At 36.4% G+C, this 23,102-nt stretch overlaps 1 protein-coding gene across 1 annotated transcript in view; it reads left to right on the top strand.

Moving 5' to 3' along the window:
• Rbbp8 (RB binding protein 8, endonuclease) overlaps nt 1-23,102 on the top strand; it is a 108,976-nt gene that overhangs the window by 73,970 nt on the left and 11,904 nt on the right. The window contains exons 7-15 of the mRNA XM_023720396.1: nt 2,129-2,233; nt 5,047-5,144; nt 9,137-9,249; nt 10,457-11,357; nt 11,439-11,562; nt 13,548-13,636; nt 14,718-14,832; nt 17,397-17,540; nt 20,857-20,926. Coding sequence (XP_023576164.1) covers nt 2,129-2,233; nt 5,047-5,144; nt 9,137-9,249; nt 10,457-11,357; nt 11,439-11,562; nt 13,548-13,636; nt 14,718-14,832; nt 17,397-17,540; nt 20,857-20,926 — 1,759 coding nt within the window. The remainder of the gene's footprint in view (nt 1-2,128; nt 2,234-5,046; nt 5,145-9,136; nt 9,250-10,456; nt 11,358-11,438; nt 11,563-13,547; nt 13,637-14,717; nt 14,833-17,396; nt 17,541-20,856; nt 20,927-23,102) is intronic.

Raw genomic sequence — 23,102 nt, 5'->3', positions numbered from 1 at the left:
AGTGGGATCCAAAGAAAGGTGAAACAAACTTCACATTAACTTTCCTCCTGAGTTTCAGGTATTAATATGCTAAGTGATTTACATACATTATTTCTGTATTTCAATCTGTCCTCATATCAGGCTTATGAAGCAGCCGTTAGCTCCTTTGTTTTAGAGATTAGAGTTACGTTTAGGAGATTAAAAACTCACCCAGGTAGGTAGATTTAGATTTAGATGAATCCAAATTTAGATACGGATTTTCCTGATTCTAAACTTCTGCATGTTGCAGGTTTTGTCCACAGGTACTCCTGTCATTTGGAGCTATCTTTAACTGGTTGTTTTTACTTTTATAATTTGTAGCAGATCTAGAAATGGTTTTGTGTGTTTTGTGGGTTATCAGTGACTTATTTCTATTTTTTTTCCTTGAGAAAAAATAAAAATAACAATAAAACAATTCCAAAAAAGGTTAATAGATTTACAATTACGTATTGTCTTCCTAGTATTTATTCAGAGTACAAGATACAGGCATGATATCTTGCCCAGACTATTAACACGAACCTTTTTTTTAAATGAACTAAGAGAAACTAGCCATATAATTATCTTAACTATCTTATGTATAAATATATTTTTTTCTTTTTCCCTTCCTTTCCCCTTTGCCCATCACAGTTTGTCTTTTGTTTTGAACACTGTCTTCCCAATTTACAATATCTCCTATACATTTTGGCCTTTGATTCTTTCAGTTTCTCACACTAGTGAGACAATACAATGTACTAGTGAGACAATACGATTGTTTACAAATACGGTACTGATTCAGTGATTTTTTTTTTTTTTTAATTTATTTTCTTTTGCAGAACCGGGGATTGAACTCAGGCCCCTGTGCTTGCCAGGCAAGCACTTATTCCACTGAGCCATCTCCCTGGCCCCTTATGATTTATTTTTAATTCCATGGTAGTTTACCATTTCTGCTAAATAATTTGAAGCTACGTTTCATATAGCCCTGTAATTTATAATATGACATAGGACACTTAATATTTTTTTAATGTTAATCTAAAGTAAATGATAAAGACTACTTTTTAAATTAAAGTTCTCTTAACAATATTGGAGTTAAAAGGATGTGTGAAGTTCTAAAGATATTTATGTTATGCAAATGTGAAAGACTTTTATTTAAAATTGGCATAGTACCCCATTTTATGAGTCAGCATCACCATCTAGTGGGAAACAAAAGAACTATTAAAAACTGTGCACATGATTAGGAGCTGAATTAAAATAAAAGGTGGTAGATCTTGAAATAAGACATATCAGACAAGACATGAATCATTACAGATAATGTATAATGTAGATCATATTTAGATTCATGAATATGAACATCCATTAAACAGTGCACAGCATTTTTCTTCATTAAGAAATTTTCTTCATTAGGAAAGCCATCTTTTGTATTTAGCATAAGTATATCCTATGGCTTATTTCCTTACTGGATAAAAGAAATAACTATTTAAAAGCTTAACTGATTTGTTACTTTAGTATTGTTCTCATCATATTTTATTTGGAATTTGAAACTTTGGTTTTAAGATATATGTTAGGCTATGTAAATTACCTGAAAATAACTGTTAAATAATTTAATGACTAATTAGTTTTGGTTTTGTTCTAATAATATTTTGCTTAAAGTATACTGTGTTTAATATTGCTTTCAGGACATAATTAAATTAAAACTTTATATCCTTTGACCTTTTAGTTTTCTTTCAACAGTAGAAATATTTCTGATAAAACTTGTTTCAAAGTGTCTTTACAGAAAATAAAAAACCTATAATAAAGATTATGGAGATATATGAGGTAGTAAACATTAAATTAACCTGCTTAATTGTATTGTATATAAGGCAGAAAAACCATTAAAATGTTACTGTTTTAGCACCTTGTCAAAGGCAGAAAAAACTTGTTTCTTCTAGTCTTTCGTCGCTCTCTATCCTAACTTGCAACTTTGTTGCTGAGTGGAACTAAAGAAATTTCTTAAAATAACAAGAATTCTATCAATAAAATAGTTTTTTTGTAATATTTTAAGGACAGGTTTCACTTGGCTTTGGGAATAATATTTTGATAATGTTTCTTATCATCGTTTGTTTTTCATATTACCTTTTCTGTTTTTTTCCCTTAGAATTAAGAAAAGCTTCCAAGACTTCAGCTCATTCACAGCATAGCTCTAATGAAAAGGAAATTCTAGTCGCTGATACTTGTGATCAAAGTGAAGCTCCAGTGGCTAGTAAGATATTGAAATTACCTTTATAAGTTTGTAAGATACATGATTATTGGTAAGCAAGAATCAGACTATATTTTAGAGATTTTTTTCATAGAATTGTGTTTATATTACTAGATGCTTAGAAGTCTTTTCACATTGGGCAGTAATGTTAGTATTCATTCATGTTAATGTCCATCTTAATATAAATTGCTATTGATTTAGATAGTGAGGTCTTTGTATAGTTTACCCATTCATTTAACAAGTAATAATATACCAGGCATTGAACAGAATAAAGCTCTTGATCTTGTGGAGTTTACAGTCCAGTTGGGGAATGAAGAAAATAAACATGTCAGATAGAATCAGATCCTCTGAAGAGAATTAAAGCAGAAGAATTGACTAGAGCAAGGTCTGGGGGAAGCATGTAGTGTCCAGCAGAGCAGCATAGCTGAGAGAGGACCTGTTGGTCTGTTGAGGGGTGTAAAGAAGCCTGCATAGCTGGAGCAGAGTGGGCAAGGAGCAGAGTGCTGTTGGGAATCAGAAGACTAGAGCTGCTGGTTATTGAGATAGAAGAGACTGGAAGCAGCAGATTGAGATACATATTTTGGGTGAGCTTGTGGATGTAAATTCAAGTTTAGAGAAGTGTAGGATGGAGATACAAACACAACTTCTTGGTGTACTATCCAAAACTGGAACTGAATGAAATTACCAAGCAAGTTAGTCTAAATGGGAAAAAGTAAAGTTCCAGTATATATGTTCTGATTTTCCTCTGTGGTGCCAGGGATTGGCAGAAAGCAAGCACATCTGCACACCCTGTCTTCTACTCACTGCAATAGAACTTCTAGCAGAAGTCATCATTGTTCCCCAATATAGATGGGCCTATTTTTGTCTCTGTTTGCTCTCATTACAGAGGGATCTTACCTAGAATTAGTGCTCTGCTACCACCCATATGTTAATAAAATCTATGTCTCAGACTTTCCCTCTGGATTCCAAGCCAGATGTCTACTTGCTATTCAACATCTCTACCTGATATCCTTTATCTTCATCATGTCCACAATGGAAGCCTTTCTGTCAGACCTACTGTTCTTCCTTATATTATAACCTGTGAATGACACTGCACCTGCCTCTTTGAGTTACCTAATTCAGAAAACTTTGTTATCCTAGATTTCTTGCTTTATCTCTTATTTCTCAACAGCTTCTAAGTCTTACTGATTCCTGTTCCACCTCCCCTTGTCTGTTGTACATATTTTTCTGTTCTCTCATTGATGTACTTTTGGCTGTCAGCATGTTACATCAAGACTTTTAGCAATATAATTAGAGATTTTTTTTTTGTCTGTAATTGCTTCTTGCCTATGAAACTGTCACAGCCAAAATTACCTTTTTAACCCAATGATGGCTTCAGTCATCTATCTAAAACTTTTGCATTTCTGTTTATTATTCATGGGAGAAATTAGAAACCACATGTAGTTCCCTAAACAAGTATTTTAATTTCACATATCTGGGCCTTTACACATAAGCTAGACTTTACTTTCCACTCCCAATCTAGGTAACCTGCTAAGCTGTATAGCATGTCTTGATTTCCTAATGCAAATTTACAGGTCCTTCTGCATTTAAATCACCCTTTATATTACCTTTAATGTGTTTATCACACTCCACTGCAGTTCTGTTTAATTTTGTTGTAGTCTGTAGTTTTTTAAAAACAAAAATCTCTTCTTTCCACACAATGAGTAATACAATGCCTGGAACTGGTAGATACTCTATAATGCTTGTTGAGTTATAGAAACTATACAAAACTTCACAGAACACCTGCATATGTGTCATTCTTGTTTAAATGTTACCTAAAAGTTAAAAATAATACAGTTCTGAAAACACCTCCCCTATATTCATGAAAGACACTATAAATATGGTTTAATATTTCTCTTATACCTTAATTTGCTATAAATTCATTTTATAATTCATTTTGTATCAATAAAAATATAACCTATTGGAAGGGCCAGCGAGATAGCTCAGTGGAGTAAGCATCTGCTTAGGCAAATGCAGGGACTGGAGTTCAGTCCCCAGTACCGCATGCCATGCCTATCAGTGAAACCAGGTATGGTAGCTCACACCTGTAATCCCAGCGTTGGGGAGGCTGAAAACAGGAAAATTACCATGAGCTCCAGCTGCAAGTGAAACCCTGTACCAAATTAATTAACTAATTAATAGTACCTATTGGATTCAGTTCATTTAGGAAAAATAGGAAACTTAACTCAGCAGACCAGAGTGCCTGCTTAGGCAGAGTGCAGCTGCTAGGGTTCCATCCCCAAGGTGCAGTGCTGGCCCCACCCCCTGGGGCGTGCTGAGACTGCCATTGTGACTGGGTGTGGTAGCGTGCACCTGTAATCACAGCACTTGGGAGGGTGAAAATGGGAGGATCACTATGAGTCGGATCTATGTAGTGAGACCCTGTAGACCCTGTCCTAAATACATATAAAAAAATAAAATAAAATACCTGTAGCTTATTCCTATTTCCAATAGATATTTTAGATTGTTTACAGAAATTTGTCCAGTGCCATTTTATATTGGTTCTTTGAGCTTTGCCTTTCTTTTATTTAACTTTTTTTTAAAATTTTATTTATGTGTGTGCGTGTGTGTGTGCGTGTGTGTGTGGCCCCCTCAGCCCACCAGGGGGCGGGGCTGGCTGGCATGTGGTACTGGGGGATTGAACCGTGGTCCCTGTGCTTTGCTAAGCTTGTTCTAAGTAGGTGCTTTAGGCCACTGAGCCATCTCACCAGCCCCTAACTTTTCTACATATAATTTTGTACATGTAATTTATAATTTTTTTTGTTTTTCTTTTTTAGAAATATGTGGAATAAGCAGTTGTCCCACTGATAAGTCATCTTTTAACTTAGCTACAGTTGTTGCTGAAACACTTGGACTTGGTGTTGAAGAGGAAAGTGTAAGTAATATTTTGATGAACATATTAATTGATATGTCCATTTAGAGCCATTCTTAAGTAATTGAGCAAGAAAATAATTTTTTATCCAATGATTATTTAATAAAGAATAAAACTGTTTAAAAGGCTCTTGTTATGTGTACGATCTACATAGTGAGACCCTGTAGACCCTGTCCTAAAATACAAAAAGAAAAAAAGTGAGAGAATCCTTGGGACATGAGACTGAGTTGGAATTGCAGGGGAAGAATTGTGTCATAGTGGGTTTATTGTGCCAGTCCTCTCTCCTTCCTCCTGTGTTCTTTTTTTTTGGTGATGCTGGGGGTCAAACTCAGGACCTTGCACTTGCCAGGTAAGCAAGCACTTATTCCACTGAGCTATCTCCCAGGTCCCCTTCCTGTCTTCTTCTCCCTATCCACTCTCATTCTATCTAAGAGAAAACCTAAACCTTCAGTTTTTTTTTTTTTGTTTTTTTTTTTGCGGAACCAGGTATTGAACTCAAATCCTTGCGTTGGCCAGTCAAGCGCTTATCCTACTGAGCCATCTCCCCGGCCCCAAAAGTGCATCATTGGGTGATTTAATTATTTTATTTTATTTTCGGCGGAACCAGGGATTGAACTCAGGCCCTTACACTTGCCAGGCAAGCGCTTATTCTACTGAGCCATCTCCCTGGCCCCAACCTTCAGATTGATTTCAGAATGTGTTGAGTCTTTTTTGGCATCCACAAAAGGGAAATTTGGTGTGTAAACAGGTTGAATTCTTGCTACTATCAAGAACTGCTGATTCAGTTAAACCTAATCCATGAGGCCTGAATCAGAGTAGCCCCATCATATTTTCATTACATCCATATGTTTGCTGTTTTGTTTTGTCTTGATAAGTCCTGTTATGATTTGTGTCTAGATGTTCCCCACAGAGCCTCATATGGTCATAGGGCCTTTTCAGAGGTGGCTGAATCTAGACTGTGATGCTGGGATTAAATGTGTGTGATTAGTAAATCAGTCCACTGATTGGTTTGGCATAGTTCTAGCTGAGATTAAGGATGAGTTCTACACCTGCCCTAGGCAGTAGCCTAGTACAATGGAAGGGGCAGAGTCTTGTCTCCTCCCCCTTGCTGCTTTTGCTATCTTGTCTGCCAACCTACCCTCCATGGGGCCAGCCAATTAATAGACTGAAAGCCCTATAAATTGAGCCAAATAAACCTTTCCTCCTCTAACTTTGGGTGTTGGGTGTTTTGTCTCAGCATCAAGAAAAGTAAGTTAAATCCCTAGGAAAAGAACTCCTTCAATCTTAGATTCATGGTTTGACACGATCTCAAAGTAGTATTCATTTGCTTAAGTTTAAAATGTACATGTGTTCTATAAAGTTTTCTTGCTGTTGAATTTTTGAAATTTGAGGGGTTTTTTGTTAAACCATTTTGAGGTTTTTGTCTTTCTTAAATCCTTTTCATCTTACTTTCTTTTATGTTTTTGGTGCTGGAGATTGAATCTGGGGCCTTTGCATGCTATCCACACACATTGCCACTCAGCTGAGCCCTCACCTTTACATTTCTTTGTTTCGTTTTGTTTTGTTTTGTTTTTTCATCTTGTGTATTTATTTATTTGATACAGGGTCTTCCTAAGCAGTTTGGACTCATAGTGGTCCTCCTGTTTTAGCTTCCTCAGCACTGGGATTACAGATATGCACCACCATGCTCGTTTTTGTGGTGACCTGCACGGCATGCGCAAGTTCTGTGCCTGGGTTCCAGGGCCTGGCCCTGTACTGCATTATAACCACACCAGGTTATAATGCAGGTCCTTGTGCTTGCCAGGCAGGCTCTTAGACCACTGAGCTATCTCCACAGCCTCCTTACATTCCTTGTTGATGGTACAAAATGCCCAACAACTGCAACTTACAGGAGAGGTTCTTAGGCAGTTGTTTTGCTTTATTAGTACATTTGCAGCACATGGAGTGTACATTCATCTTATGGAGTGCGTAGGTGTTTGTAACACAGCTTGATTCTTTTCATTTGCCCCCACCTACCACTCTGTCTCTGAATCTGCTTTTTTATTGTTGTTGTTACTGGTTTTGGTTCATGTTTATGACAGATGTTTATGTTAGTGGTATTTAGTACATGTACGTGAGACATTTGAAAATCTTGCTTCTTCCCCGCCTCACCCTCTGCCTCTTACACCGCTCCACATTTGCAAAAGTTCTGTTTCCTTGCTTCTCTCCACCAGTCCTTTATTTTGTTCTTTATACTTTGTCTTAAACGAGAGATACCACTTGGTTTTTAAGCTTGAGGAGGGATTTCTTTTGGCCAGGGAGCAGAGAGAGAAGGGAATAGCAGAGCTGGGGATAATACCCTTCCTGTGCTCAGCCTCCACCACCCCCTCCTGACAGCAGCTTGGCTCTAACCCCACCCTGGTATTTATGAGTACATGAAGCCTCTGGAGGACATTCTCAGTGTAACTGTAACTGACCTACTTCTTAGGAACTGTGTCACATTGGCCCTGTCATATGATTGGTCCCTAGGAAATAGAAAACTTGGGTGCTTCCACCCTAAGTTATGTTTTGTTTTGGGTTTTTTTCTACAATTTTATTGAGAAACAAAGAGCAATGAAACAGTTTCAAACCCAATTGGTAGGACAGTTTCAATAATTAACACATTGCATATTCTCTTCCTAGTAGTTATTTGCTGTACAAAATGCAGAAACTTCAGTCATTCTATTTGTTTATTTCTGGCGGAATCAGGGATTGAACTCAGGCCCTTGCGCTTGCTGGGGAAGCGCTTATTCACTGAGCCATCTCCCTGGCCCCATAAGTTATGTTTTGACACAATTTTAATATAGCATTCCTGCACTTTAGCTAGTACCTGTATATGTGCTTTTATAAAGTTGTCCTACTGCTGAATTTTTAAAAATTGGCTTTTTTATTTGGGTTTCTATCCTTTTAAAATCCATCCTCACAGGTATGGTGATACATGCTTATCATCCTAGCTACTTGAGGAAATGAGATAGGCCTTACAATTTTGAGGCAGTCTGGGCAACATAAGGAGACCCTGTCTCAAAAAAAAGAAAACATGTTAAAGGCTAAGGATGTACCCTGTGGTAGAACTCCCCTGGATTGAAGGCCCAACACCACATACACACAAACCCATCCTCAGGTGGTAATGGGTAGTTTTTCACTTTGTACTTTAAATGCATTTTATTGATTTCTAATCCCCTGCTACTTGGAAGTCTTAACAATCTAGACATCAGGTGAGTTAAGGGAGCTAAACTCTGAGCCCATACTGCGGGTAGTGTGAGTCATAGGCAGCAGCACCTGTGATGCTTTTGAAGTTGTTAGAGGTACAGCAGCCACACCTGCTGGATTCACATGTAACAAGGTCCTGAAGAGACTTGTGTCAAGCGCTCCTTTCTGAACTGTTCTAATTTTCTAAACCACTGCTTTTTCAATTTGTCAGTGTTCTCTCCTCCTCCTGTTAATAATGGTATTTGGAGTCAGTTTTATATACCAGTAATAGAATATAATTACATATAAATATTTTCTGGCATTAATGTAGTTCTTTTTTTTTTTTTTTTTTTAAGTGGAACTGGGGATTGAACTCAGGCCCTTGTGCTTGCCAGGGAAGCACTTAGTCCACTGAGACATCTCCCCGGCCCATAGTTCATATTTTTATTGTGATGAAATTCAAGTAACATAAAAGTAAGCATTGTAAAGTGTGCAGCTCACTCAAGGAAAGGATAGTGATACCAGCCTATAACGCCATGTACTCTAGGAGACTGAGGCAGAAGGAGTGCAAGTTTGAGCCTAGGCTAAGCAATTTAAGCAACTTGGAAAGACCTTGTCTCAAAATTAAAAATTAGAGTATGAAAACCCTGGTTAATGAACTCAGTACTACAAAAATGAAGTGTACTTTTAGAGATATTTAGTATATTTGTAATATTATGCAACTGCCACCTTGTCAAGAATGAGTAATATTCCATTGTGTGAGTGTGCTTCATATTTTACTTTTGAAGGAATCACAAAATTCCATAAGCCCTCTTGGTGATGAGCTGTACCATTCTCTGGAAGGAGATCACAAGAAACATCCTTTTGAGGAATCCATGAGAAATACTAACGATAGTTTAAGGTAATTTGGGGCACTTCAGTGAGAATCTGTAGCTATTGTTGCACTCCCATTTTGTTGAGCATGGTGGTGCATGCCTGTAATCCTAGGACTATGGAGCCTGAGGTAGGAGTATTGTCCCAAGTTTGAGGCAAGCTTGAACTACACAGTGAGACCATGTCTCACAAAAAAGAAACCCTTTTGTTAAATGCTTTTTCTCCCTCAGCATAGAGTTTGTTATTCTGGCTATATTTTTATTTCAAATAATGTCTCTCCGATTTATGAGCTCTTTTGTATTATAGTAGAGAAGTAGGCATGATTTTTAAATTGTTTTTGTGCATCACCAAGCCATAGACTATTTAAGAGCTCCAAGTCTTATTCTGTCCATTTAAAGCACAGCCATCCTTTCTATGTTTGTTGCCAAATCCTACATGTTATACAATGGACATCTGTAAGCTAGACAAATTTCTAAAATTGTAAAATTGGGGGGTCAGGGAGACGGCTCAGTGGAATAAGCGCTTCTCTGGCAAGCGCAAGGGCCTGAGTTCAATCCCCGGTTCCACCAAAAAAAAAAAAATTGTAAAATTGATTTTTTACTAATTTCATCTGTCATCATAGTAATCCATAAAGGTAGAGTTTAGTGCTCCCTCCTTTTTAAATTTCTTTTGTAGATAACAAAAGTGCAGCCCCTAAGAGTAAATGTCTTATTAAAGTCACTTAGAGGTTAAGTACTAGACCTGAGCTCTTCACTATTCCCCACTGGAGGAAATGTGAGCCCTTCCTCACACTTAAACCTAGTGTGCTTTCTCCTTCACTAGAGACAGCCGAGTTTGATTGTGTAATTTAAGAATTGGGGCTGAAGATAATAGTCCAGTGGTACACTGTTTGCTTACTGAGCACAATTCCTGGTTTGATTCCAAACACTGGGGGGAAAAACTCCAGAATTTTTTTACAATTCACTGATTTTTTTAATATAATGAAGTTTAAATTACTTAGGAAAAAAATTATACAGAAATATTGAGGTATTGAGATGTTTCCTGTTTCATTTTCCTCAGCTTTTTGTTTCCCAAAAGAAGAGACTGTCATCCTTATCTTAAATTTTTATTCGTCTGTCTGTGATAGATAAAACCTCACTGTTTCTATGTTAAGCAAAGCTTTTCCCATTGTGCTTGTCTTTTAACTTTTACCATATTGTTTTAATAATAAAAAGGTTGTCTTACTCTTTCTTTAGATTTTCCGAATCTACTTCAGAGACTCCATCTCAAGAAGAATTGACCACTCGGGTGTCATCTCCTGTGTTTTCATCTCCTGTGTTTGTACCTACATCTAATGTGAAAAGTAGTTTAGGTTTCAATACAAGTTTGTCCCCTTCTCTTTTAGACACTGGGAAACAAAGCCATCCCAAAACAACCCCTTTCAGCAGCACTTCTGTTTCTAGGTCAGAGAAAGCTAGATCAAAATCTAAAGATAGTGCCCTTTTCACACACCGTAGCCTTGGATCCGAAGTGAACAAGGCCACTAGCCAGTCTTCTTCTAGCAAGCAGATTCTTAAAAATATAAGTGAATCCATAAATGAACAAGATATTACTGATCGCACTAAAGGCACTGTTACTGATAAACATATAGTGTCCCTGAAATCTCTGGGAGGCAGAACATCCAAAAGGAAGAAAACTGAGGAAGAAAGTGAACGTGAAGTAGGCTGCCCCCAAGCCTCCTTTGATAAAGAAAATTCTCTTCCTTTTCCAATGGATAGTCACCTTGCCATGAATGGGGACCACGTCATGGACAGACCTCTGGATCTGTCTGATCGGTTTTCAGCTATTCAGCGTCAAGAGAAAAGCCAAGGAAATGAGGCTTCCAAACACAGATTCAAGCAAGTGACTCTTTACGAAGCTTTTAAGCCCATTCCAAAGAGCTCTTCCTCAAGCCACAAGGCCTTGAATGGGAACTGCCTGGTGCCCAAAGACTCCCCGGAGGAACACTGTTTACAGGAGTGTGTCCACCAGTCTTTGTGCAGATCCCCTCCACACAATCAGACAGCGTCACCTATAAAAGAAGAAAATTCCATCTTCAAAATCCCTCCACGTCCACATGGAACTTTGGAGACAGAGAATCTTTTTGATGAGATGAAGGTTTGTGTTAAATATTTGAGGATTTTGATTAAAATCGCTTTTCATGATTTCATCTGGATGCTAATAATCATTTCTATCTAGGGTGGTGGTTCTAATGAGCAAACAAAAGTAAAACCCAGGTCAGTCCGTGGAGGATGTGAGCTCACGTCAGTTCTTCAGTTAAATCCTTGCAGAATTGCCAAAACTAAGCCTAGTAACAACCAAGGTATGCACCGTACAAATAAGATTTCTACTCTTCTTTAGTAACTTTGAATTGGATATTTACATACTTTGGGTAGATTAAATTGTTTGGGAAATTTTTAAGTATTTCTTCCTTGCATGTTTTTGTTTATGATTTTCTTTGTCCTTTTCAGAAGCTTTTAAAATTTTAAGCTGTGCAGAATTTTAAAAATAAATAATTATCCAAACCTTCTCACCTTAAAAGTAATTTATTCTATTTCATTTACATGTCTATGTGAATATATTCATTATTTATATAGGTTTTTAAGCTTACCTATAAACATTTGCTTTGATATGTATTTGTGTATATATATATAAACATTATTTGCCCTGACTTATATATGTTATGTATAAATCTTTTGATTACTGTATGTGCTTTAACAGAACCATTTTTGTTCAGCCAACAAACGTTTCTGCAATTCTTTTTTTTTTTTTTTTTTTGAGACAGGGTCTCACTGTGCAGTTCAGACTGCCTTGAGCTCACTTTATAGCCCTGACTGGAACTCACAACAACCCTCTTGTCTCAGCCTCCCAAGTGCTGGATTACAGGTGTGTGCCACCACACCCAGCTGCTCTGTAATTCCCATGTGGTATTTTTCTTTTTTTCTTTATTGTCAGTTCTTTCATTCTGGGCTTTTTTTTTCCCCCCAAAGTATATTCTTTACTTGTTCTTACAGAATGAAAATATTTTTTACATTTTCACTTGTAATTTTTTACAATTTTTTTTTCTTTTCTTCTATTAATTTCTTCCTTACTGCCTTAGGGGTCATACTATGCTTTATTTAACTTCTCACAGTTTGTCTAGAGTTACTATCATAATACTTCATGTCCACAGCTACACTCCAAATATCTGATGTGTCTTATGTTTACATATAGTACATGTGGAATCCTTTCAGGCAATGTTATATTATTACTATTTTAAAAATACTTTGTTGAAATGTATATTGCCCCGTAAAAATCCACCATTACAGTTTCCAATCCATCAGTTTTGGTAAATTCACAGTTTTTCCAACCATCTCTGTAGTTGTAAGATTGGAGCAGGCCCCACCCTGCACTGACCGCCCTCCTCAGTCCTAGGCAGCACTAATCTGTTTTTATTTTATTTTATTTTATTTTATTTTGTCTCCATACCTAAGCTGTTCTAGAGGTTTGATATAAATGGAATACTTTAGTATATAATCTTTTGTGATTCAACTCTTTCACTCAGTATAATGTCTTTCATTATCATTCATATCATAGCATATATTGATATTTCTTTATTCCTTTTTACTGTTGAGTAACATTGTATACCACATTTTTCATCAGTGAATAGAAATTTAGTTGTTCCTACTTATTGCTATTGTGAATAATACTGCTCTGAACATTTTTATGTAAGTATATGTTTTCACTTTTTTCTTTATAGAGAATAGAATTGCTGGACCCTGTGCTGGCGCTGTGTTTAAACTTTTGGGGGCTGCCTATTTTCCAAAGTAGCTGTGTACCATTTTACATTCCCACCAGCCTTGCTTATGGCCTGCAATTTCTCCACAACTTGGCTAGCCCTTGTTATTTTTCATCTTGATGTTAGCTATCTTTGATACAGTATTTCATTATGGTTTTTCTTTTCTTTTTTTTTTTTTTTTTGTAGTTTGAATTATTAATTCAGGCTGACTTTGTTCAAAATTAGTTCAAATTACAAATATTTTAAGGGATTTTTCATTTTTCTGAGGGCAAATTATGTTAAGTATCTTTTTTATATGCTTATTGGCTATTTAGCACCTTTTATTTTTCTTTTTTTTTTGTTTTTTTAATTTTTCATTTAGAAAATGTATATTTTTGTATTGTGAGAACTCTTCTATCTCCTAGATACAAGTCTTTTATCAGACATATGATTAGCAAAAAATTTCTCCCATTCTGTAGGTCTCCTAACATTTTTAAATGATGAGAATTTTCAACATCTATTTTTAATTGCATATTTTTTCCTTACCTAAGATGCATCCTTTGAAAATATCCAGTGGAGTGTAGATCCAGGAGCAGACCTTTCTCAGTATAAAATGGATATTACTGTAATAGACACAAAGGTAAAGTAAATAATAAAGCCAAAACCAATTTGAACCTTCTCTCCTGATCTACTCTGTGACCTTCATTCAGATACTTGTAGTACCAGGGACCAAACTTGGGACCTTGGCACTTGCCAAGCAGGAACTTTATGCCACTGAGCTATATCCTCAGCCCTATTCAGATACTTTTTAAGTCATACATTTATGTATTCAGAAAACAAAGAAACAGATTCTTGTTCATCAAACCTTATGGCATTTTTGAAAAGATAATACTTTCTGCCTTTAAAGTATTTTTTGCTTTACTAAAAAGCATTCACATAATTTCCTAAAATAATGCAAACTTCTAATTATGTTTTTAAGTCATTTTTATAAAATAATCCTACTGCTGTGATTAGCTTTATAGTAATGTCTCATGGAGAAAAAAAATTATTTTCCCTATTTACTAATTTTTTAGGAACTGTATTTTTTTAAAAAGAAAAGTTATAGTAGAGATACTTTTTGCTTTAAATTTAAGGTCTATAGCTTGAGAAGTTCTCTTTCACTTGGTGGCACATTAATGTATTTAACAGTTGCTGAAGTATTTAACTGTATGCCATCAAATAACCAAATTAAGTTGGGTGTGGTAGTATATGCTTATAATCCTAGCCTTCAGGAGCGTGAGACAGAAGGATTGCTGTCAGTTTAAGGCCATCTTGGGCTACATAACAAGTTTGAGGCCAGCCTGTACTACATAGTGAGACCTTGTCTCAAAGGGAAAAAAGAGAAAAAAATGAAATTTGATTACTGAAAGCATTATATTGTACATTATTGGTCTTACTCTGAAGCAGACTGGGAAAGATTCAGGATGAGCTGAAGGGCTTTCTGTGGTATGTGGGTCTCCTTTCCATTGACAGGAGTCTCCCTTTTCCTAGGCTGGGATACTTGCATGTTAATATGGTATGTTTTATAGTCCATAAAACCTGAATCTCTGATTGCAAAGTATAAAATAATACATAATTTAATGCTTAAAAGAAGAAAATTTCTGTGTATTTTACCAAAATTTTTGGTAAAAACTATAAACATAAGGCCAGAAAGAAATAATTATTCAAATTTTGGATTTTAGGATGACAGTCAGTCAAGAGTAGGAGGAGAGACAGTAGACATGGACTGTACATTGGTCAGTGAAACTTTGCTTTTAAAGGTGAAGAAACAAGAGCAAAAAGGAGAAAGAAGTCCAAGTAAGATTTGCTTTTTCAAACTTGTAATAAAAGTGTGAAGCAGGGCATGGCAGTACATGCCTGTAATCCCAGCACTGGGGATGCTGAGACAGGAGGATCACCATAAGTTTGAGACCAGCCTCTACAATAGAGGCATTTGTTAGCAGTCATACGGTAGTAGCTGGATACACTCATAATAGACATCCATTGCATGTGTTCAGTTCTCTGTAGTCTCCATACTTAGGGTTCAAAAATCAGCCAGTCTCACCTGGCTTCTTCTAAATCAGTGAGAAAATTCTGATACCCTTTGCCTTATATCTTTAGCTTTTAGATATGATGAAGCACATGGCTGTCAATATCATATTGAAAAAGCATGTATGGGATAGACATTATTGGGGCCTTGTTTTGGGAAGGAAAAAAAAAATTGCCCCATACAGTAAAAACTTTTCCACACTTAGTATTGGTTAAAGTGAAATACACCAATGAAGACTTTTAATTATTGCTAATATTTAAATTTAAAAATGTTTTCTAGAAGCTAGGCATAGTGTTTCTCAGCTACTTAAGAGGCTAACATGGAGGGGGGAAAAATCACAAGTTTGAGGCCAGCCTGGGCAGCTTAGCAAGACTTACCACAAAGCAAAAAGTAAAAAAGGATCAAGGATGTAGATCAGTGGTGGAGGCCTTGCATAGCATCTGAAAGACCCTGGTGTTACCTGCCAGGGCTCCCTCAGGCCTCGATCCTGGCCATAGCTCTCTTGAGTTTCTGAGTTAACCAAGAGTATGAGAAAAGTCCATTAAAATATAGGAAAGTGAGGTATTTTTGTATCTATAAGTTGAGCTTGTTTTATCTTTGAGACCCTTGGAAATTTTTTGGAGTAAGTTTCCTGGAAGGAAAAAAAGCATTAGTTTTGTATTCTAAAGCTGCAGTTTCTAAAAAGTGCAATTTTTGTATTATGATTTTTTTTCCCTGGATTGGGAGAGGTGGCAGTTACTTGACAGTAATCTTCTCTGGCCACTAAATGATCTCTTTGTTAGCCATCTCAACTTGTTTCTGACTGGGCGTGATGGTACACACCTATAATCTCAGTGCTTGGGAGGCTGCAATCAGGAGAATCACTACAAGTCCAATCTACGTAGCAAGACCCTGTAGACCCAGTACTAAATACAGAAGAAGAAGTAAGACAAGTTTAGCACTTTCAAACATCAAATAGGTCATTGAATTCAATTTTTTCTTTTAAACAACCAGGTGCTAATAATAATGCAAGAAAAACTTTTTACTTCTTCAGAAAAATAAAACAAATAAAATGCTAGACTTTTTTTTTTATGAGCAGAATATATTTATTGAGGTAAAGAAAGCTTCTGTCTGAGAGAGGGACAGGATGGGGGCCGAGCGGATTGTCCCCTAGACTTTTTTTTTGGTACCTAGTCTAGACATTTTAATGTCCACTTTTTGTTTAATTTTGCATTTGTCATTGTTTATTATATTTTCATTTCCTCACAGATTCTTTGTTAAGACTTCTTTTGGTTTATATGAATTATACAAAAGCTGATAGGAAAAAATCTTGCTGTTTATAAGGAGTTTAGTTATAGTCATAAACATTAAGCATTGTCTTCATGTGAATAAAGAACAGTTAAAGTCTTAACATCATTTTCCAAAATTATTCTTGCCTCATGTACAAGTTGTAAGAATTAAACCTTGTTTTAAAAACCATGACTCAAGAATTGTATTACTTCGTTACATACATTACAGTTTGTTGAGTACAGAGTTAATACGTATAACTTACAACTAATACATATTTTTCAGAATCATCTTTTCTAACATGTTTCAAAACCAATTAGTAAGATAGTTTCAATAATTGATATATGGCATATTGTTGTCTTAAATGTACTCATTGAAAGTAAACTCTTCACAGCTAAGCTTTTATATTTTAAAGAATTTTTAAACACTTTACCGCATATATTATAGGTTTTTACCCTTTTGCATTCACTGCATTAGTACTCTTTAATAAGCTTTTTGTTGTTGTTGTTGTTTTTTGGCAGAACCGGGGATTGAACTCAGGCCCTTGCACTTGCCAGGGAAGCTCTTATTCCACTGAGCCATCTCACCGGCCCTTTAATAAGCTTTAACAAGACAGCTTCCAACTGATTTTTTTTGGAGGGAGGGTGCTGGTACTACTGGAATTGAACTTACGACCTTCGCACTGAACTATACTCCAGGCTTTTTGTCTTTCTCTCCTTTTTTTTTTTTTTTTTTTTTTTTTGTAGGCCAGGGTCTCACCAAGGTGCTAAGTTACCAGGCTGTGCTTGATCTTGTGAACCTCCTGTCTTAGCCTCCAAGGGTGCTTTGGTTGTGGGACTGCCACCATTCCTGGATACAACTGACATCATCTTTTACACATGTCTAAAAAGACTTACTACATGTATTCACCCTTCAAAGTAAAACCTGTACCCCATATGTAAGACTATGTTGAAGTGTTTTAAAAGACATCATTGCATTATTTTTTGGCAGTTGCTATAGTTTCATATTAGTCTACACAGAAAACAGAAATCTTACATTTTATTCTATGCTGATGTTTTTTATATAGATAGAGAAAGAAAGATGAATGATACCTTGGAAGATATGTTTGATCGGACAACACAGGAAGAATACGAATCTTGTTTGGCAGACAGTTTCCCTCAGGTGGTAAATGAATTGAAGGAATTATCTGCTGCCATAAGGGAACCAATTGGTAAGACTTTTTTCTCTTTAGTTGTGCCTTCTCCCTCATGCTGAATTCAGCTACTTAAGATATCAGGGTAAGTAACACAGGTTTATTAGCAAAGTGTTATGGGGTTTGTATAAATTTCTTCATTATTTATTTTGAAATAATTTCATTTTTTAAAAATAATTTTATTGAGAAACAAATAGCAATGAGACAGTTTCAAAACCAATTAGTAAGATAGTTTCAAAAATTGATATATGGCATATTGTTGTCTTAGTGGTCATTCATTGTACAAGATGCAGACATGATATCCTGTCTACAAACACTATTAGAACAAATCTTTCTATTCATTGAATTAAGAGAATGTAGCTGTATAACTATCCTAACTATTTTGAATATACAGATACAAAATGGTCATTCATTTGTATCCCCTTTAGTTTTGTCAGAGAAGGGTATTCCATTCTCATTTAAATATTATAGGTGTGTGAATTCAGCAAAATATTCCAATATAGTCTCCAGTAGTCCATAATAGTAGTGGCTTTTCCGTATGACTAGCAGTGTTAGAAGTTGTTAACTTGAGCCTTTTACAGTTCAGCATATTAATATGAATTTACTTTTTATACCTCGTTTTTATACTTTTCTAGTCAATTGTTAAGACCAAGATAAAGCAAGACCTATATAACAAGAAATGTAGTTTTTGTATCTGATAAGGTCAGTTAAATCCCTGCAGGATTTATCCTGAAACCCTGTACTGCAGTTTGTAGATCCAGTGTCAGCCATGTGGATGAGTCACAGCCATTGCTTGACCAATTTGCTGTCTGTGAAAGCCTGAGAGAATGTTTTCTCTCCATGTGACTCCTTAGGCACTCTACAGCATCAATCACTTTCCTCTGTGGCCCCATAATCTCCTTGATCAGAAAATTTGGGACACAGCTGAGTTACATGATGTCACAGTACAGGTTCTCCTGTGTCCTGAGTCTTCACTGACCTTTAAAGGCGAGGGCCAAAATGTTGGCTGTCCTTGTAGCCCTTCTTTTTCTCCAATTTTGGGTCTGCAAACTTAGATTGTTAACCCTCCAGAAGAGAAGCTTATTGTTATTACCTTACAACATAGGCAGTTGAGCATGACCTCACTATCTGTCTGAATATGAAACATCTTGGGCATAACATGGAACAGGTATTTTCCATCAAGTATTGAGATGTTAACCTTTAAGTCCCTACACAATATGAAGAAAAAAATTTTAAAAATAAAAAAAATTTTAAAGGTAGGAATAAACAGTTACATATTTTTACACAGAAGTTTAGAAATCTAACTATATACAGCATTGTAGCAGGATAGTCCTATGACATTTTTTTTCTTGTCTCTTGTTTTCATTTATTGCCCTTTGTTTTTAATCATTTACTTGAAAGATAGTATGGCAGTAATTGGTATGTCATGACAAGCAGTACATATTTAGAAGACTAAAATGGCAGGTATTCCAAGCGTGACCCTACTGTTATACATTGCTATCTTCAGTGCAGTTGCTTAGTTCACAGGTATCAGCATATATAGTTAGTCAGGGTGAGAGACCTACCAACTAACTGCTAGTTTTGAAAACCTGCTGAAGATTCTCAGGATCTTTGCCTTACCCATCTTGTACATATAAATGTATGGCTTTGCCCCTGTCATGTTTCCTAGCTTTTTTTCTTGCCCTCTCTTTGTTGTCTAATACTCAAGTTCTTGCTTTCCTTTTAATTATGCTATATCTTTCTATTTTTATTTCTTTTCAGTTCTTATACTAGGGAGACTATACAATATTTACACATGTGAGTCTGGTTTATTTCACTTATGAGTATATCTTCAAGTGGCATCCACTTAAATATGAAGGCTTCAAGTTCATCATCCTTTATAGCTGAGTAATATTCCATTGTATAAAAATACCACATCTTTTTCATCCATACCTCTGGTGACGGGCATCTTGGTTGTTTCCAAGATTTGGCTGTCACAAATTGTGCTGCTATAAACATAGGTACATACATATCACTATGATATGACATTTTCAGTGCCTCCGGGAAAATTCCCAGTAGAGGAATAGCTGGTTTGAATAGGATTTCCAGTCCTAGTTTTTTAAGGAGTCTCCACACTGATTTCCATAATGATTGCACCAGTCTACATTCCCACCAGCAGTGGGTTCCTTTTTCCCTACAGCCTGTCCAACATTTGTTGTTGGGTGATTTCTTTATGATAGCCATTCTTTCTGGGGTGAGATGGTATTTCAGTGTTGTTTTAATTTGCATTTCACGGGTGGCTAGTGATGTGGAGTATTTTTTTATATATTTATTCACTTCTTTAATTTCATCCTCTGAGAAGTGTGTGTTCATCTCAGATGCTCATTTCTGGATTGGATCTTTAAAGTTTGGGGCCCTAATTGTTTTTAGTTCTAGAGACCAGACCTTTGTCTGAGTGCTTAAGATTTTTTTTTCCAAATTTGTGGGTGTCTTTTCACTTTGTTGGTAATTTCTTTTGACATGCAAAAACTTCTCAATAAGAGGAGGTCCCAGTTGTTAATTCTTTCCAGTATTACCCATGCAATTTGATTTTTGTTCATGAACTCTTTCTTTGCCTACCCTTATGTCTTCAAGAGCTTCTCCTCCTTTCTGTTCCAGGAGATTTAGTGTTTCTGTTTTAATGTTTAGATCTTTAATCCATTTTGACTTTAGCTTAGTGCATGGTGATAGACCTGGATCAAGTTTTAGTTTTTGGCATGTAGAGAGCCAGTTTTTCCAGCATCATTTGTTAAAGAGGCTGTCTTTCTTCCAATAAACATGTTTGGCCCCTTTGTCTAAGATAAGGTGGTTGCGTGTGTTCGTAGAAGCTTTTGCATCTTCTAATCTATTCCATTGATCCTCAGGTCCATTTTGTTTCCAATACCATGCTTGATTTTATCACAGTAGCTTTGTAGTATAATTTCAAGTCAGGAATGGTAATGCCTCCTGCCTTGTCTTTGTTGCCCAGGATTGCCTTACTATTCTAGGTCTTTTCTGGTTCCAAATAAATTTTAGGAACGATTTTTCTAAGTCTGTGAGGTAAGTTGGTGGTAGTTTGATAGGGGTTGCGTTAAATCTGTACAGCAATTTTGGGAGTATGGCCATCTTTACAATGTTGGTTTTTCCTCTCTAAGAGCAGGGAATATCTTTCCATTTTCTGAAATCCTTTACTATCTCTTTTTTCAGAGTACTGTAATTTTCATTGAATAGAATAAATTAAAAAGGTTTTGGTGCATGTTATATTTTTTCCCAAACAAGCTAATTATTTCTCATTAAATTCTACACTCAGTTTGTGAAATTCTTGTTTTATTTACAGTACATAATGATAAACAAGATAAAGTCAAGCAGAAAGCATTTGTAGAGCCATATTTTAAAGGTAATGAGAGGTAAGTGGGTCTTAATACCAGCAATGTGATTTAAATTACAACAGAGCTGTCTTTGTCTCAGTATCTCCAAGCTATTAAATCACTATTTTGATTAGAATATAATGGATTACTTTGTTCATAGTCGTAAAAGAACTCAAGAATAAAGGTGACAGATTGTACAGAGAAGGGCATTTTTACCAACAACACTTTTTAGATTCTAAGAATAGTTTTTCTGCTATCTTAGATGATAGCAAATACTGTATTTTTATTCTTTTTTTTAAAAGACATTTATTCAGCGTCATGATCAGACTATTACATTTAGCAATCAACAGCATGGGTACAAAAAAAAAGGTCTACATTAAAACCCTTTTTTGGAATGCTTTACAGTTTCCACAGAACAGAAACTAAAATAACCTGGTACAGTTAGTCACAAATGCAGTTCTCATTTTTTTTGCCCATATGTATGAGTATTGTCTAAAACATGTCTTCTTTGTAGCAGCTAGGCCCTGCCACCACTGTGCTTGGCTGAGTTCACAAATCTGTTGTAACCTGTAGCTTCCATGTCACTTTTCTGCCTCTCCTCTCCTGCTAAGCTTTGTTTCCTGGAAATGTTTAAAACCTTCTGCCACTGCCATAGCTACTGCTGCTGCTGGAGTCACCATAGCTACCTTGGTTTGGTAAAATACAGGCCTCCGGGGGCTGGGGAGTTGGCTCAGTAAAATAAGCGCTTGCCTGTCTAGTGCAAGGGACTGAATTCAATCCCTGGTTCCACCAAAAAAAAAAAAAAAAAAAAAAAATGTGTGTGTGTGTGTGTGTGTGTGTATTTATATTTAGGGGCTGGGGAGATGACTCATTGGAATAAGTGCTTCCCCGGCAAGCACAAGGGCCTGAGCTCAGTCCCCGGTTCTGCAAAAAAAAAAAAAAAAAAAAAAAATACTGGCCTCCAGCACCAGAGGGCCCAGAGCTTCTGTCTCCAAAGTTTCCTCCCTTCGTGGGTCCAAAATTTGAAGACTGACTGTTGTGATTGCCAAATTCATTATAGCTTCTACCACCTCCATAATTGCTTCTATCATTACCAAATCCATTGTAGCCGTCTCCACTGCCACCATATCCACCCCCACCATGACTATCACCAAAGCTACCCCAACCACTGAAGTTTCCTCCACAACAGAAGCTGTCATTACCACCAAAACCACCTCTATGACCACCACCAAAGTTTCCAGAACCACTTTGACCTCTTTGGCTAGATGAAGCACTAACCATCTTCTGCTTCAACAGAGTTTTCCTCACTTCACAGTTGTGGTCGTTCACAGTGTGGTATTTTTGAATGACAATGTTATCCACAGAATCATGGTCATCAAAGATTACAAAAGCAAAGCCCGTCTGTCCACTGCCTTGGTCGGTTATAGTTTCAGTCACCTCGATTTTTCCATATTGTTCAAAATGATCTCATAGGTGATATTCTCCAGTATCTTCTTTAATGCCACCAACCAAGATCTTCACTGTTAAGTAAGCACCTGGTCTTTGAGAATCTTCTCTTGAGACGGCTCTCTTTGGTTCCACCACTCTTCAGTTTACTTTGTGTGGTCTTGCATTCATGGCTGCATCCACCTCCTCCACAGTGGCATAAGTGACAAACCCAAAGCCCCTGGAACGCTTGGTGTTCGGGTCTCATTACCATGCAGTCTGTAAGTTTCCCCATTGCTCAAAATGGCTCCTCAGACTCCTCAGTTGTTTCAAAGCTCAGCCCTCTGATGAAGAGCTTGCTAGCTGTTTGGGCTCCTTGGGAGACTCTGACTTAGGCATGATGGCAGTCAGAAGAGAGACTGACAATGCTTTCTCCTGTCTACAAGCAGAAAATTTTTTATTGTACTTTATTTTGAACTTTGGGAATTAAATTATATTCTCTAGCTTATAAGACTTTAGGTGTTGAATCTGATGTTGTCCAACTTCAGAATTACTTAAATTTTTAAAACAAAAGCCTGTTAAACATCTTAATTTCAAACCACAGTGCTTTCTTCCTTCAATACAAATATCCAAAATTCTGTTACTTTCAGATAAGATCCCACACATTACTGAAAGATTTGTAAGTTACTGAGTAACTCATTTTGTCAGTGTCATGAAGGAAAAAAAGCATAAAATATTTTGCTTTTCACTGATTGTATACAATATTATTTTCTTTAGCTGCATAGTACTT

This window comes from Octodon degus, unplaced genomic scaffold (genome assembly GCF_000260255.1).
Source record: "Octodon degus isolate 3935 unplaced genomic scaffold, OctDeg1.0 scaffold00075, whole genome shotgun sequence".
NCBI lineage: Eukaryota > Metazoa > Chordata > Mammalia > Rodentia > Octodontidae > Octodon > Octodon degus.
The sequence above is the reverse complement of the archived record's forward strand: the minus strand, read 5'-3'. Positions and strand labels throughout refer to the sequence as shown.